The sequence below is a fragment of the Meles meles genome, chromosome 1, assembly GCF_922984935.1.
Source record: "Meles meles chromosome 1, mMelMel3.1 paternal haplotype, whole genome shotgun sequence".
Taxonomy (NCBI): Eukaryota; Metazoa; Chordata; class Mammalia; order Carnivora; family Mustelidae; genus Meles; species Meles meles.
This window is the reverse complement of record NC_060066.1, coordinates 203,468,483-203,483,405: the sequence shown is the minus strand read 5'-3', so window position 1 is coordinate 203,483,405 and position 14,923 is coordinate 203,468,483. Positions and strand designations below refer to the sequence as shown.

At 44.4% G+C, this 14,923-nt stretch overlaps 1 protein-coding gene across 5 annotated transcripts in view; it reads right to left on the bottom strand.

Moving 5' to 3' along the window:
- The window catches only part of UBR4 (ubiquitin protein ligase E3 component n-recognin 4), a 135,986-nt gene that overhangs the window by 82,376 nt on the left and 38,687 nt on the right, over nt 1-14,923 (bottom strand). For all 5 annotated transcript variants that reach the window (XM_046015857.1, XM_046015864.1, XM_046015875.1 and 2 more), the window contains exons 26-40: nt 13,899-14,020; nt 12,428-12,525; nt 10,961-11,118; nt 9,974-10,183; nt 8,650-8,751; nt 8,244-8,344; nt 7,815-8,013; nt 7,233-7,421; nt 6,544-6,607; nt 4,859-5,050; nt 4,031-4,101; nt 3,792-3,939; nt 3,097-3,324; nt 2,276-2,446; nt 589-771 (exon numbers count right to left, since the gene is read on the bottom strand). In XM_046015857.1, coding sequence (XP_045871813.1) covers nt 589-771; nt 2,276-2,446; nt 3,097-3,324; nt 3,792-3,939; nt 4,031-4,101; nt 4,859-5,050; nt 6,544-6,607; nt 7,233-7,421; nt 7,815-8,013; nt 8,244-8,344; nt 8,650-8,751; nt 9,974-10,183; nt 10,961-11,118; nt 12,428-12,525; nt 13,899-14,020 — 2,236 coding nt within the window. The remainder of the gene's footprint in view (nt 1-588; nt 772-2,275; nt 2,447-3,096; nt 3,325-3,791; nt 3,940-4,030; nt 4,102-4,858; nt 5,051-6,543; nt 6,608-7,232; nt 7,422-7,814; nt 8,014-8,243; nt 8,345-8,649; nt 8,752-9,973; nt 10,184-10,960; nt 11,119-12,427; nt 12,526-13,898; nt 14,021-14,923) is intronic.

Below are 14,923 nucleotides of genomic sequence, written 5' to 3'. Positions count from 1 at the left end.
TTGTTTTGAAGTATTTTAGAGGGATCTTATAGACATATCAGATTTCTAGTTTGTTTTTCACTTAAGATAAACTTAAACAACTTCACTAGTACTAGAGAAGCCAGAATACAGAAAAATGATACCTACCACCCTTCCAACTTTTACTGACTGGCTTTCTAAAATGACATAAGCTCCCCTGTGTCCGCAGCAGGCTGGGAGGGCAGGAAAGAACTAAATGAGGAACACTGTGTCTTCTCATGAAGACTCTCATCTCTTGGCTTGTGCCCTCCCCTCCAGCATAACCAAACCATGCCACGTCTGGGAGCCATGCTGTCATCGGTAGTCACTTGTCATTACCTTTCTCAAGGGCTTGAAGGATAGGTTTTGAGTAAAAAACTACTCATCAGAAACGGCAACTGTTCTAGTCATATTGCTTCTATCAACCAACTCAGAGTTGGAGTAGAAAAGCTCATTGAGCTCTGTCCTGTAAGGCATTCTTGGAACCCAAAAGACTTTTTCCCAGGGGGCCAGTCTGAGCATAGTCCTCTGTTTTGTTAGCATTTAAGATAAACATGACCTAAAATGAGTAAGAAAGAACTGGAAACCCACCTTCCCTTTCTCATGGCTGACAGCCAAATGCTGGCGGCGCCCATGCGGAGAGGAGAGCACACACATAGCCACGCGCCTGAGCACATGGGCGCTGATAAGCTGTCGAATAGTCTGGCCCTGGTCTCCACTGTAATTCATCCGAACATTCTCAAAGGCGCCTTCCTGGGAGCCTAAGGTGGGAACCTGGCAAAGAAGGAAGCAGAGAATAGGCAGGAGTAAACCAGAGAGAGCCAGTGGATTCATCCACTATTTATGGATAAAGACCACACTGCAGACCAAGATGCTGCACGATGCAGTCGTTCAAAAAGTAACAGGTTCCAGTCTCTAACCCAGGGACAGTCAGGTAAGCCTATCAAAGCAATTTTGTCAATCTGATAAAAACAACGTAGTGAATGTTTCACAAAGCTAAATTTAATTAATACAAAGTACTGGCTTCTTAAAATGCTAATACACCTTTGTTGGAAGTCGAATGATGGAGGTAACAGATAGGAATGTTTTTCATTGACCTGACCTGGCAAAACTGAGTTGACAACTTTAGGGATCACCAACACCATCCCAATACTTACTTACTTCCTCTTTAATAGCTCCAGGTCTAAAAGCCACTGCTGTAAAACTGGGACTCATTTTCACTACAATACCAGAATATCTGTGTGCAAGTACATGTGTGTATTTCTGAGGGAGTATTTTTCCCTTAAAAACACTCTCCTTGGGGCACCTGGGTGGCTCAGTGGGTTAAAGCCTCTGCCTTCAGCTCAGGTCATGATCTCAGGGTCCTGGGATCAAGCCCCGCATCAGGCGTTCTGCTCAGCTGGGAGCCTGCTTCCCCCCGCCCCCGCCCGCCTACCTCTCTGCGTACTTGTGATCTCTGCCAAATAAATAAATTAAATTAAATTAAATTAAAATCTTTTTTTAAAAAGTCTCCTTTTGAGATCTAGTCCTATACCTCATTCATTTGTACACTTCCCTTTCAGAATTACAGACACTTTACACTGGTCTCCACTATTTTACACGTTGCTAAACAGGATAGGCAGTACACACCAGAACTCCTATTCTTGGTGCTGAGCAATAGGTTTTAAAGTAGATACTGACTTACAACTTCTAAGTCATTTCTTCCTTTTTTTTTTTAAAAGATTTTATTTATTTATTTGACAGACAGAGAGATCACAAGTAGGCAGAGAGGCAGGCAGAGAGAGAGGAGGAAGCAGGCTCCCTGCTGAGCAGAGAGCCCAATGTAGGGCTTAATCCCGGGACCCTGAGATCATGACCTGAGCCAAAGGCAGAGGCTTAACCCACTGAGCCACCGAGGCGCCCCTTCTAAGTCATTTCTTATTAAAGAACTAAAGACAGTTGCCCGAAGGGCTATAAGCAGAAGACAACATGATTTACATGATTTCTGCAAGCCACTGAAACCTTAGGTCTCCTACTTTATATACAGAAAAAAACGTCTCACTAGTATAACTGTCCCCAGATGTTGTTCCTCACATCTCGGGGGTACGTATATTCTTATGAAATGAAAAGTGGACTTATTCACTGAGTTGGCCCAAATGAGCTCTTGTGTCTTCTGAAGACACACCTCGCATGTGGATCTCCAGCTGGCTAGCTAGGGATCGGCCATCCTCAGGATACTCCCCAGATGATCCAGTACACCTCGCCATCTCAGTTAATGTGCTGTTCCTGCCACACTCACCATCAGCTGGTCTGTCATCTCAACCACCTTGTCCACTGTGTGCAGCTCCCGGAGGGCTTGCTGAGCCCGGCTGCTACTCCCCACAGCTGAAGCCTGCTGAAAGTTGGTCTGAATGGCATCCATGAGGAAATTGAGCATGTCTAACACGAGAGGAGCGAAGGAGAAATTGGCCTGAGAAAAATCCAAATACACAAGTGAAAAAAAAAAAAGAAAAGAAAAGAAAAATTATGGATAATACTCATCGTAATACATCTTGCCAATAACACCCTTCAGAATCTAGAAACCCATCTGGGCACTTCCAATTTAATATTCGAGCCACCTCTTCCTCTCAGTAATACTGGATTCGTGCTACTAACTCTAGAGCAATCTTTCTAAACCAGGAGTCCCATGTTGACACCCTAATGCTAGGACACATTCCTCAGAATTAGCTGAATTCTCTCCTGTGCATCTAGAATTACTCTAGTTACGCGCCATCCTCGAAAAAACTGAGAAAACAATCATGTAAATCACTCTCTGTATTCTGTGCTTTAGATGAGGAACCCTGGCCAAGAAAGGAGATCTAGGGTATTACACAACTCAAACACACCCTCCCACAAACCCCCATAGGGCTCCTCAGTCCCAAATCCCTCCCTATGAGGCAGGAGCTTACAACATGTCCTATCAGATCCATCCCATGAAAATGAGTAAACTCAGAAAGGAGAAAACAACTCTCAGCCCCAGCAGGGGCATTGCAAGGAGAGCCCTGCGCATGGCTTGCTTGGGAACCAACCAAGCCGGCTCCGCACTCCACCCAGCGTCCCTGGCACCACCAGAACCCCCACCTGGTTCTGCAACTCTTCTCGGCAGCCCTCCACTGTGCGGCACAAGCTGCTCTTCTTGGGCTTCTCTTCATCAGCAACCTTCCCATCGCTGATGGTGACTTTGGCCTTGTCCGCTGGAGAAGTGCTGGTGTGGCGCACCAGACTCTCGGAAACCCTGGGTTCACTCTGAAAGGCTGACTCCTTCATGGTGGAGCTCATGCCACTGCTGGGAGTCCGCTTCACCAGTGCCTAGAGACGGAAAATGTCAGAAACCCAAGCTTGAACCACAAACACAGATTAAACACTGCCTAAGATCTTGGTGGGAAATCCAGACTTGGAGGAGATATTGGCCAACCGTTGAAATGCTATCCAAACACCTGAATTCTAAGCTTCATGGTACACACCTAGTAGCAAAAATACTTCACCACTCTCAGCCACAGTTCTTAATTACAACATCTGAAACTGTGGCAGGTCTTAGAAAAAAACTGCAAGATTCTTTTTTTTTTTTTTTTCAACTACAAGATTTTTAAAGACCCTGCAAGTTCTAACATTCTAAGCAAAGTGCTTAGTAGGCCATGATCAGTGACAGACCCAGAACTTGCTCCTAGACCCGGGCCACCATGAAGGTGATGTGGCAATTTCCTAGTTTGGCTTCAGCATTCCCGTGTCACTAACAAGTCACCCCTGCTAACCCAGCAAATGTTCCAAGCTCTCACCAAACAGCTGCCATCTTCCTTGGCTCCACAGTCACAGAAGAAGGAACCATACTTGGCATAGGAAATCTCATGATCCTTGTGGCACACCTTCGCACAAACTGTGCACACACCGACCCCATCTACCATTTTGCAGGTGTGACAGTGGTACCTACGAAGAGTAAGAATGAGCAAATGAGCCCAGCAGGGTCAGCAGTCCAAGACCCAACAAATACTCAACCAGAAGAAAGAACTTCACTTACCAATGCTGATTCATGAATTCTTTCTGAGTGATTGTGAAAGTGCAGAGTTTATTGCAAAGAGAATCTTCATCCTTCAAAGATAGTAAGTCTTTTTAGTCAGAAATAAATCCTACACAACCACCCTCAAAAATACACCCTAGAGAATAAATAGTCGATTCATAAATGACCAATAAAACTTACTCCTGGAAATAATCTGCAGCTATAAACGTGCTACAATTCCAGATGAGAGATTAAGGTTTTATGGTTAGAGAAAAAATAAATCCAGGGGCGCCAGGGTGGCTCAGTCGGTTGAACATCTGACTCTCGGTTTTGGCTCAGGTCATGATCTCAGGATCGTGGGGTCGAGCCCAGCATCGGGCTCCGTGCTCAGAAGGGAGTCTGCTTGGGATTCTTGCTCTCCCCCTCTATCCCTCCCCCTGCTCACACACGCTCGCCCTCCCTCTCTTTTTTAAAAGTAAATAAATGAGATCTTACGCTTTCTCTGTAAAGGAACCCAGACCACTGACATGAAGAAATCATCCCTAAGGCTCCATTTAGGATACAAAAACTGAGTAACTGCAGAGGAAGTGACTCTGGATGAAAGACGCCATGTGCTTACTAAACAGTCCCTTCCCTAAGAGATCAGATCCCTACAGCTTGCTCTGCAGACCTATAAAATCAGTCTGCCATTAGCCATGTAAGCAGGGAGAAAGCAGATAGGAGTGGCAGAGTTTTGAAGCTCACAGGAGCTAGAAAAGAGGGCCAAAGGCTTGTTAGCACGAGCTCTGTCACTGCCAGTCAGCCGTTAATAACCCAGCACGGCCGCCTGGATGGTGACGTGGTACTTACTGAATCCTCAGCCTGGGAGTCTTCCTCTTCCACTGCCAATTCCTCCACCCAGTCTGAGTCCACCTCAATGGCCCGCTCCTCTCCATCCACCGAGAGGTGACTTGGGCCTTGACCATTACTCTGGCTCAGGGCATTGGTGACATCAGCCAAGTAAGACATAATGTGGCAGGTGCACTCCAGGACTATCACATGCTGGAAGAGAAGACCACCATCACAAACCAAGAAACTTAAATTCTCCGTATTTGATTACTGTGTACTATGTTTTCTCAAACTCTTCCCAATAAAGCTCAAGATCAGAGACATGGTATAAAAGCAGACCAAAAAACAGGCTTTAATTATCTATTTCCTCAGCTCTGAACACTGTGACCGCATGCAGTCAGTCAACACACTGTACTGAATTAATGTGATCCGTTCATTCTTAAGCACGAAAACAACTCTCTACAAAATGTCGTAATAGGAGGTAAAATTGAAATAAGTAAAACTGGAGGCAAAAATCATTCAAAAACAGACCACCACAGAATGGTAGTTGCCAGAGACAGGAGTAGGGGGTGGGTGGAGAATGGATGAAGGACGTTCAAAAGACAGAATCTTCCAGTTATGAAATAAACAGTCATAGGGATATAATGCACATGCAGCGAGGACCAGAGTTAACAATATACTGTACCGCATATTTGGAAAGTAAGAGAGCAGATCTTCAAAGTTCTCATTTTAAGAAAAAAACATTTCAAGCTATGTATAGAGACAGATTAATATTAACTAGCCTTAGGATTATGATCAGTTCACAACCTACACAAACATCGAATCATTATGCTGTACACCCGAAAATAATATAGCATTACATATCAAGGACACTTCAATTTAAAAAAGAAGACTAGATTAAAAGTATGAATGGGCTCTCACTAGCTTTTTACCTACGAATAACATTTTTTTAACCATTAGTGAAAGACATTTACATTACTGGGTTTTAAATTAATGTAGTAAGGGAGGAACAGCTTCAAAATCAAGCAAAAAGTTGCCCAGCAAACCATAGCCAGTAGCTCATGTTTGCCTAAAATCCCAGCAGCCTGGCATCAAGGCCTCAGATTTCTAAGTCCCTTCCCTCTGCACTCTGACAATTCAGAGCTGAGAGGAGAAAGACTAACAAGGAAGGAAGAAGACATGAATGGTACAGTGCTGGGTCTCAGAGCCACTTAGCTGCTCTTAGCCACCTATGTCAGGTTCATGGTGGGGCAAGGTGGGAGAAAAGAATGCCTGAATGCACAATTTCTGTCAGTTTAAAACCTTCTTCACAGCAGTGACCTGAACTTTCAGGTAATTAAAGGATTCTAGTAAGTGGACTAGAGCTGAGAACGCAGTCAGTGACCTACTCAGAGCGCACAGTTCCAATGCAGGAGGAGGGGACAATTTTCTACAGCATACCAATGTCTAAAAAATAGCAAGAACTCACTAGGTGTTAAGAAGGATTCAGCTGGATGTTTTGTTTACCCTGTTATTTCCCCCCATCCCTCCTCATGACCCAGCAGAGACCCGAGGAGGGCAGGCAGTTCATGGTACACACACTCCCGAGGCTTTGAAATTGTAGGCAGGCTGGCCAGGGCCAGAAGCCAGTCGAAAGAAGAGCCTTCTACATGACCACAAAGAAAAATCATCACTCCCTCACTGCTGCCACACTGCACTTCGCTTACCTTTCCATGCATTACATTGGCATTCAGTTTTTCCACCACATTCTTCTGTGATAGGTATTTCTTGCTGTCCCAAAGGAAAAAAAAGGAGGGGCGGGGGAGGCACAAAAATCACCCAAGGAATTAAACAAAAGGAAGCAGTTTCATGAATCCTGCATCAATCTGTGACACTGGGACGCAAAGGCATTCTTAGAAAACACCTAGGTGTGGGGTGTTCTGGTCTTAGGTGTGGTGGGGTACTCTGGTCTTATCACTGACACCTGATACAATTTTCCTAAGACTTCTCCTAGGAATAATGAAGAGGAATCCCTACTAAGAATGTAGACTGAGTCTCAAATGAACACTTACAAACTACTCCCCCAATCCCCAATGAAAAGGTAGAGACGGGACACCTGGGTAGCTCAGTGGGTTAAGCCTCTGCCTTCGACTTGGGTAACGATCTCAGGGTCCTGGGATCGAGCCCCACATCAGCAGGGAGCCTGCTTCTCCCCCTCCTCCCCTCTGCCTGCTTCTCTGCCTACTTGTGCTCTCTGTCAAACAAATAAATAAAATCTAAAAAAAAACAAAAAAACACATACTTAAGTTTTTTTATACTCACTCCAACCTACAAATAACTTGCAATTCATTATCCCCCTTTTTTCTAAGAGCAATGCTGCACCTATAGATGGGCCCCTTCAATTTCATCATCTTACCATCTACTCAGCCAGTCCACAGCAGCATTGTGAAGCTGAAGATGGCCAGCACCTTGACCTGCACTGGCCAGGGTGGCCATCACAACCATGAGTTCAGGGAAACCAGTCCCATCACCATTGGCCAACATCTCTGTCGCCATGGGGATCAGGGTGCCTAGAAGCACAGCACACACACCTTCCCCAACTTGGCTGGTAGACAAGAAACCGCAAATTAGTAAGTAAACAACAGGAATCTGATTGTACTTCTAAATTTATAAAAGTAAGAGATGTTGAAAATTAAACATTCAACACATGACGCTCCTTGTCCCCTTTGTCCCCACTCCATATATATGCACCCAGTTTTGGACTTCAGCTATGAGAGCACAAAACAGTCACCCATCTGACAACTGACAGGCCCAGTCACGCAGAACTTTTTCCACAGGAGAAATTAAGGAGCTCTACTAGATTCCTTCGCCTACTGCAGGGAGCTCCCGAATTGCTCAAAACGCTAAGGACCAATGCCTGAAGGGAAGAATGCAGCAAATGCTCCCAACATTCACCTGGGGCCCTTAGGGATATGTGACCCAAATGCATTTGTTCTACCTGTTTTCCCGCACAATGTACGTAGTCAACAGCTGCAACAGCTGCCGGTTCTCCTGAATCACATCCAGCTGGTCAGAGTCTTTGGGGGGCGACGCAGTCATGCGGGTGAGCCAGGCCTGGAGGCGCACTGGCTCCACACAAGCCAGCTGTGCCAGAGAGCCACAGAGATGCAGAAGGCTCGGGTTAGGGCTCTTCTCAGCTAGGGACAGACCGAAAGGCTGCGGTCAGTGAAGGAGGGTGAGGGACAGGAGGGAAGGTGCCAACTGGGAGCCCGGAAAGGGGGAAGGAAAGGCTTTGAGCAAGTTTTCAACTTCCTTGCAGGGATTCTCTGCACTTGTTACTCGGTAGTTACACTTGGGCAGAAGATATGCACAGTATTAGCTGGACATCAAAGTTCCCATAAGAAGATTACTAAAAGCTGTCACTCACTCAGCTGGAAGAGTTTGGTGAAGAATTTCAGAACTCGGTTACAGAATTTAGCAGAGAGGTTCTCATTGGCTGTCGCCATCATGATCTGCACGAGTTCTCCACTGGGAGGCAGAAGGGAGGGAAAAGGGAGAATCACATTAAGCCTCATATAAAAAGGCATCCGCTTCTATTTCTTCATGATGTCATCTCCCCTAGGGGAACTGGTCACTCATCAGTCAACGACCCTAGTTTTTCATGAAGTCGACCCCTCATCATGATGTCACCCCTTCAACCTGAAGAATGAGCAATTAATCTAAGTCCTCCCCGTAGTACAAATACCTAAAGCAGGCTTCAAGTGTTCCCTGAGCAAAAAAAATACCTAAGACATTCAAAAAATGTTCACTGAGTAAAACAAAATACAGCTCACCTCTCAGAGAAAAATTCCTCCATAGCTTTACGAGCCTGGCTGCTTTCCAGTTGCTTTTCCAAATATTGGAGACATTCCTCCAAGATGGATTCATCCAGTCCACTGAGGATTAAAAAGAAAAATTAACTACCAGAAAAAAGGTCTGTTTCAATGTCTTCCTAATACTGATTTTTAAAAATCCAAACTTTATAACTGAACATCAAGAGAAATAGTCAATTTTTTAAGATTTTTTTTTTTTATTTATGTGACATAGAAAGATCACAAGTAGGCAGAGAGGCAGGCAGAGAGAGAGAGAGAAGCAGGCTCCCTGCCAAGCAGAGAGCCCGACGCGGGACTCGATCCCAGGACCCTGAGATCATGACCTGAGCCGAAGGCAGTGGCTCAACCTACTGAGCCACCGGTTAGCATAAGGGATGCCTGGGTGGCTCAGTCAGTTAAATGTCTGCTTTCGGCTTATGTCGTGATCCCAGGGTCCTGGCATCATCCCCCACACCTGGTTCCCTGATCAGCGGGGAGCCTCCTTCTCCCTCACCCTCCACCTGCTGCTCCCCCTGCTTGTGTTCACCCTCTCTCTCTGTCAAATAAGTAAATAAAATCTTTTTAAAAAATTTTCAAAGCTTAGCATTAAGCCTGGCTACACATGAGCTCAGTATATCTAATACATTAAACTATAACAAAACAAAAAAGTTCCTAAAATCTTAGATAAAGAATGTAGTCAACAGCTTAGAGTTCAAAGAATCATTGCTGCTGTTTCAAATTATAGAAAAAAAAAGAAAGAAAAAGAAGTAGAGAGAGAGAAAAAGAGGAAGGAAGGGAGGGAAGTACATTAGTACAGTTCTCAGTGGGACGAAGCTGCAACTTTCTCCACTGCTCTTGGGGACCCACCCACATCACTATGGCCTAAACCACCAAAGTCAAATGGTGGTGAGACCACCTGCCTAATTCCCCACCACCCATCTCAGAGGTCCTTCTATGAAGCAAAAAAAAAAAAAAGAAAGAAAAAGAAATTTTATGAGGCTCCTCTGTACAGTTCATTACATCAAGTATGGCGCTTGATAAGCATCTGTTCAATTACTTAAAGTTTCCAAATCTGAACCTTTAAGCCTTCCGCTTTCTCAACATTGATTCCTAACAATTAATCATAAAAGCAGATTCCAAATAACCTTTCGTGCATGTTCACAAGAACATAAAATGCACACAAGTACTGAACTTTCTGTTAAAAAACACAATAAGCCATTAATTAGACACATAGAAGCCAGTGCTGGTACATTCCGCTGAGAGCAGCAGGAGGTCATGGGAACCTGACTGTCCCCATCAGGCTCACCTATTGGGATCTGCATGATTGGCCAGAATGTTGTAACAGCCAGTGATCAGCTTCTCATACACTCGAGCCAAGAACTCCTCAGACTCGGCGGGGCCCAGGATGCGCTCAAGGGAGTTGCTACTGATCTCAGCGACACTCTCAGTGCTTGACTCCAAAAGAAGGGGAAGAAGGGTCCGAATTACCTGTGGCGGATTCATCTCATCGGACCAACTTCAGCAAAGAAAACAGAACCATGTTAGTGAATATACTCCCCCCACAAAAGTGCAAAGGCAAGGACAGGGCAACTCAATCATTTACTGAAACAGGAGGACTTTTAGTCCCGTCTTTTTGCCCCCTGATAGTTATTTTTTACATAGGTATAATCATTAATCATACAACTTCATAATTTCATTTTTCATTATTGTATCAGAAACAAAACCATTTCCACACATAAACCACATTTATTAAAATGTTAAACAATATAAGATGCATTTTCCAATATTCAGAAAAGAATATCAACCCGTCCCAGACAACTTTCACAGGACTGCCAGGAACCTGGATCACGGTTAAGGCAATGTGATGGAGGCTTTCACCCAGGCCCTACATACAGGCAGCCAAAGCAGTACCTACACTGGCCTGCCCCAGGCCCCATAGGAGCAGAGACTCACTTCCACGAGGATTCTGGAGATGCAGGATTTGAAATACCTCCTTAAAGGTATTTCAAATCCTGCACCTTAAAACTCCACCTTAAAACTCCAACCCAAAGCACCTCAAAATTACGGTATGATTTAAAGCCTGCATGGTCTTTCCTGCAAGAGGGAAGGAGGTATTCTGCTACCTTTCACATCACATTCTAGGTCAATGCTCACACTCCACTCTGAAACCAGACTCTCTTTGCTACAGAAGCATGCAGGGAAAGCATGATTACTGTTGACAAACTCCATCTTCATTTAGCTACGAAGGAACACAGGAACAGAGAGCACGCAGGGCTCTGTAGTAGCTACTCACACAATAAGATCTCCAGTCAGCCTGACCAGTGAGAGGAGAGTGTGCTTCAGGGAAGCGGCCAGGGGCAGACTTTGGCCACAAAGAGTCCCCAAGTGAGCAGCCTGCACAGCACTGATGTAACTCTCTGAAGGGATGGTGTCATTAGCAAAGGCATTGCGCTGAAAGGAAGCAAAACAGACATGAATGGACAGACCATCTATCTACCGAGGATAAAATTCTCATGTGGGGGGAAAAGAACCAACTGGCATAAACTAAGACCCCACTGAGGTTTCGAGACAATGGCTCTACTCAGTATACACTATTACTCATCCTGGGAAGGAAAGCATGGTGAAGCAAAGGAAGAAGTCAACAAATTTTAATTAGTACAAAGGTAACACAAAATTTAAAAAGTTAAGGGGCGCCTGGGTGGCTCAGTCGGTTGAGTGTCCAACAGCTCAGGTCATGATCTCAGGGTCATAGAGATCCAGCCCCATGTTGGGCTCTGCACTGGGCATGGAGCCTGCTTAAGATTCTCTCTCTCTCTCGGGCGCGTGGTGGCTCTGTCAGCTGAGCATCAAGTCTTGGTTTCAGCTCAGATCATTAGATCTTATTAGGGTCATGGAATAGAGCCTGCATCAGGCTCCAAACTCAGTGGGGAAGTCTGCTTGAGCTTCTTTCTCTCTCCCTTTGCCCCTCCCCTCCCTCCTCTTTAAAAAAAAAAAAAAAAAAAAAAAGCTAGTAAGTGAAAATGTTAGTACAAAGTTAAGACAGCCAATACCAGTTTTCAAATAACTATAATATATTCTACTTAACACTAAAACTACAATCTCCAATAATTAAGGAGGCATATTTTGCAAAGCATCAGAGTCTCCTCCGTTAAAATATCTTCATTATCCTTCTGCCACAGCTCTGGGTGACGTAAATAGAGCTCATGATTATAAAGCAGGGATAACAAGATTATAATACTTGACTCTCCCAAAAAACTTTATCAAGGGAATAATCTATTAATAGAGGTAACTTGGGCAGAGCAGACACAAAGGTCAAGTAAACTGACAGGAGACTCCACAGTCTTCTAACAGCCTCCAGAATCTGAAAGCTACCCTAGAAAACTCTGACAAAAGGAGGTTCCTGACATTTTTCCTAAAAAGAAAATGAAAACAGCTCATATTTACTGAGAATTCAGGAGCCAAAGACTGTACCAGGTACCTTAGATTTAATACAATTAATCTTCACATCCCAGTATTAAGAAGAGAAGGAAATGGAGACCTCCAGTAATAAAACAGCTGTCTTACAACACAGTAACAGATTTCTTAACAAAACAACCACTTAGGTACCATGTGGGTAAATCAAGGCTTTGGTCATCGATTCAGCCACAGCAGATACACTGCAGCCCACCAAGGCCTCTGGCAGGTAATTTCAGCCTAAGGAATAAGAACAGAGCACAGATGGCTAGCGCTCCGCATCTCTACCGTGAGAGCAGACACTTACCCAGGATCCAATGTTGGGAAATTCGTTGGTATTGATGTTGTTCCAGGATTCACACACAGCCTGCACCCAGGATGGTAAATTCTGAACCAGTGTAGGACCTGGAGGCGACAGGAAGGATGACGACTCATCACAAGGGACAAAGAATGACACATACTATTTTAAAGCCAAGCCCAAACGCACAAAGATACACCACTGCCCAAGCTGTCAGCATAATTACTAAGATCACTTAGATGGATCTTTCAATAGCAGTACTACATCCAAGAACTAGCTAACTGCTTAATAGCTAACAATGTCAATTATAAGGTTTTCATTTCCTATCATGTTCACTTTCTAATCTTGCAACTAAAGACAACAACTGAAAACAGAATGCAAGTGGGAGTGTGTGACTACAAGTCAGGCTAAGACTGCTACTCAGACTCTCCCACAGCTTCCACTGACAAGTAGCACTTTGATCTGCTCTCAAGACAAATCTGAGGGCAAGGATTCTTTTTTTTTTTTTTTAAGGTTTATTTATACATTTTAGAGAAAGGTAGGGGGCAAAGGAGAGGGAGAGAATCTCAAGCAGACTCCCCGCTGAGCACGGAGCCTGACACTGGCCTGATTCCACAACCCTGAGCCAAAATCAAGAGTCAGACCCTTAACTGACTTTGCCACCAGATACCCCTGAGGCAAGGATTCTTAATGCACATCAAGAACAGCATTCTAGGGGCACCTGGGTAGTTCAGTTGGTTAAGCATCTGTCTTCAGCTCAGATCATGATCCCTGGGTCCTGGGATCGAGCCCCACGTCAGGCTCCCTGTTCAGCGGGGAGCCTGCTTCACCCTCTCCCTCTGCTGCTCTCCCTGCTTGTGCTCTCTGCCAAATAAATAAATAAAATCTAAAACAAAAACAAAAAACGCCAGCATTCCATGAGGTAGGAGAATTTAATTTCCAGAAGTGTGACTACCTGAACACTGAAAGGGTATTTTAACACTTGCAATTCAGGAAAATACAAACTGTTATAAATCGAGACTGTAACACCTGCTCTTAACTCCAGTCCTCCTCAGATCCTTTTGCATCCCCATCCTCCATTTCTACCAGATCATTCCTAACACAGGGAAGAGGTCTGCCCAGCACAAAGCAGCAGCTCGCTAGTCTTCCTGATCTCCACAAATGAAACGGAAACACAGGCTAATGCTTTAGGACCAAATGGCTTTGGTTTGGATCCCAGCCGCCACGTCCTGCAAGATGTAGGATCTTGGGCAAATTAACTTCTCTAAGATTTAGTCTCCTACGGAGTAAAAAGGGAAAACTAACATTTCATAAAGCTCCCAAGAAGAGTGACAGAGATAAATCTATGTCAACATTCAACAAGCAGAAAGGTTCCAGTAAGTGGTAAATGTCAGTACACAGGTGAGAAGTGTAGTGAGAAGAGAAGTGGTAGGACTAGTCCGACTAGTGGCAAAGACATTTCAAAAGCACATTCACTTACCCAGAGTGTTCGCCTTGCACCTACTAGAGCCAATAGCCAAAACAGCAGCAAAGCCATGCAGTTTCTCCTGGGAAGGTTTTTCAGTGGATCCTTCTTCATTAAAGTTCTGTAGCAAATAGGCTCTGAGAAAAAAAACGGGATACATGAAAACTGAAGAATCTACTCCCATCATAGTTAGAAGAAACTGCCTTAGACAAACTGAAACACCTGCACCCCTATTAAATGTAGTGTACAGTCCCTGCCCCTTTGTAATCTCGTAAAAATTCCAAGGGGCAGCTGTCTTCCAAAGAACATCCCATCCTCTGAAATGTTCCCAAAACACAATTCCAGGACAAATGAGCTTGGCAAACATTGAACACTATCTACCCACCTCCCCCTGGCCCTGAAAGATGGGCGTGTATATATTGAAGGCTCTGAGAAGTATAGTTCACCTTTGAATAACAGGAGTTTTAACTGCACAGATCCACTTACATGCAAATTTTTGTCAGTAAATAAAATATAATACTGTGGGGGCGCCCAGGTGGCTCAGTGGGTTAAAGCCTCTGCCTTCGGCTCGGACCATGATCCCAGGGTCCTGGGATCAAGCCCTTCATCAGGCTCCCTGCTGAGGCCTGCTTCCTCCTCTCCCTCTCTCTGTCCACCTCTCTGCCTACTTGTGATCTCTATCAAATAAATAAATAAAATATATATATAATACTGTGAACATATTCTGTCTTCCTTATGATGTTCCTAATAACATTTTCTTTGCACTAGCTTAATTCTAAGAATAGAGGATATAATACATAGATATACAAAATATGTGCCAACAGACTCTTTGTTTTCAATAAGGCAATTACTGCAATTCAGGAAAATACAAAGAGCTATAAATTTAGAGGGTAACTACCGCCCTTAACTCCAGTTCTACTCAAGTCCTTTTACTTCCCCATCCAGTCAATAGTAGGCTATCAGTAAGTTATGTTTTGGGGGAAATAAAAGTTCTGCGCACATTTCCAACTGCACAGGGGAACTGGTGCCTCCAAACCCAT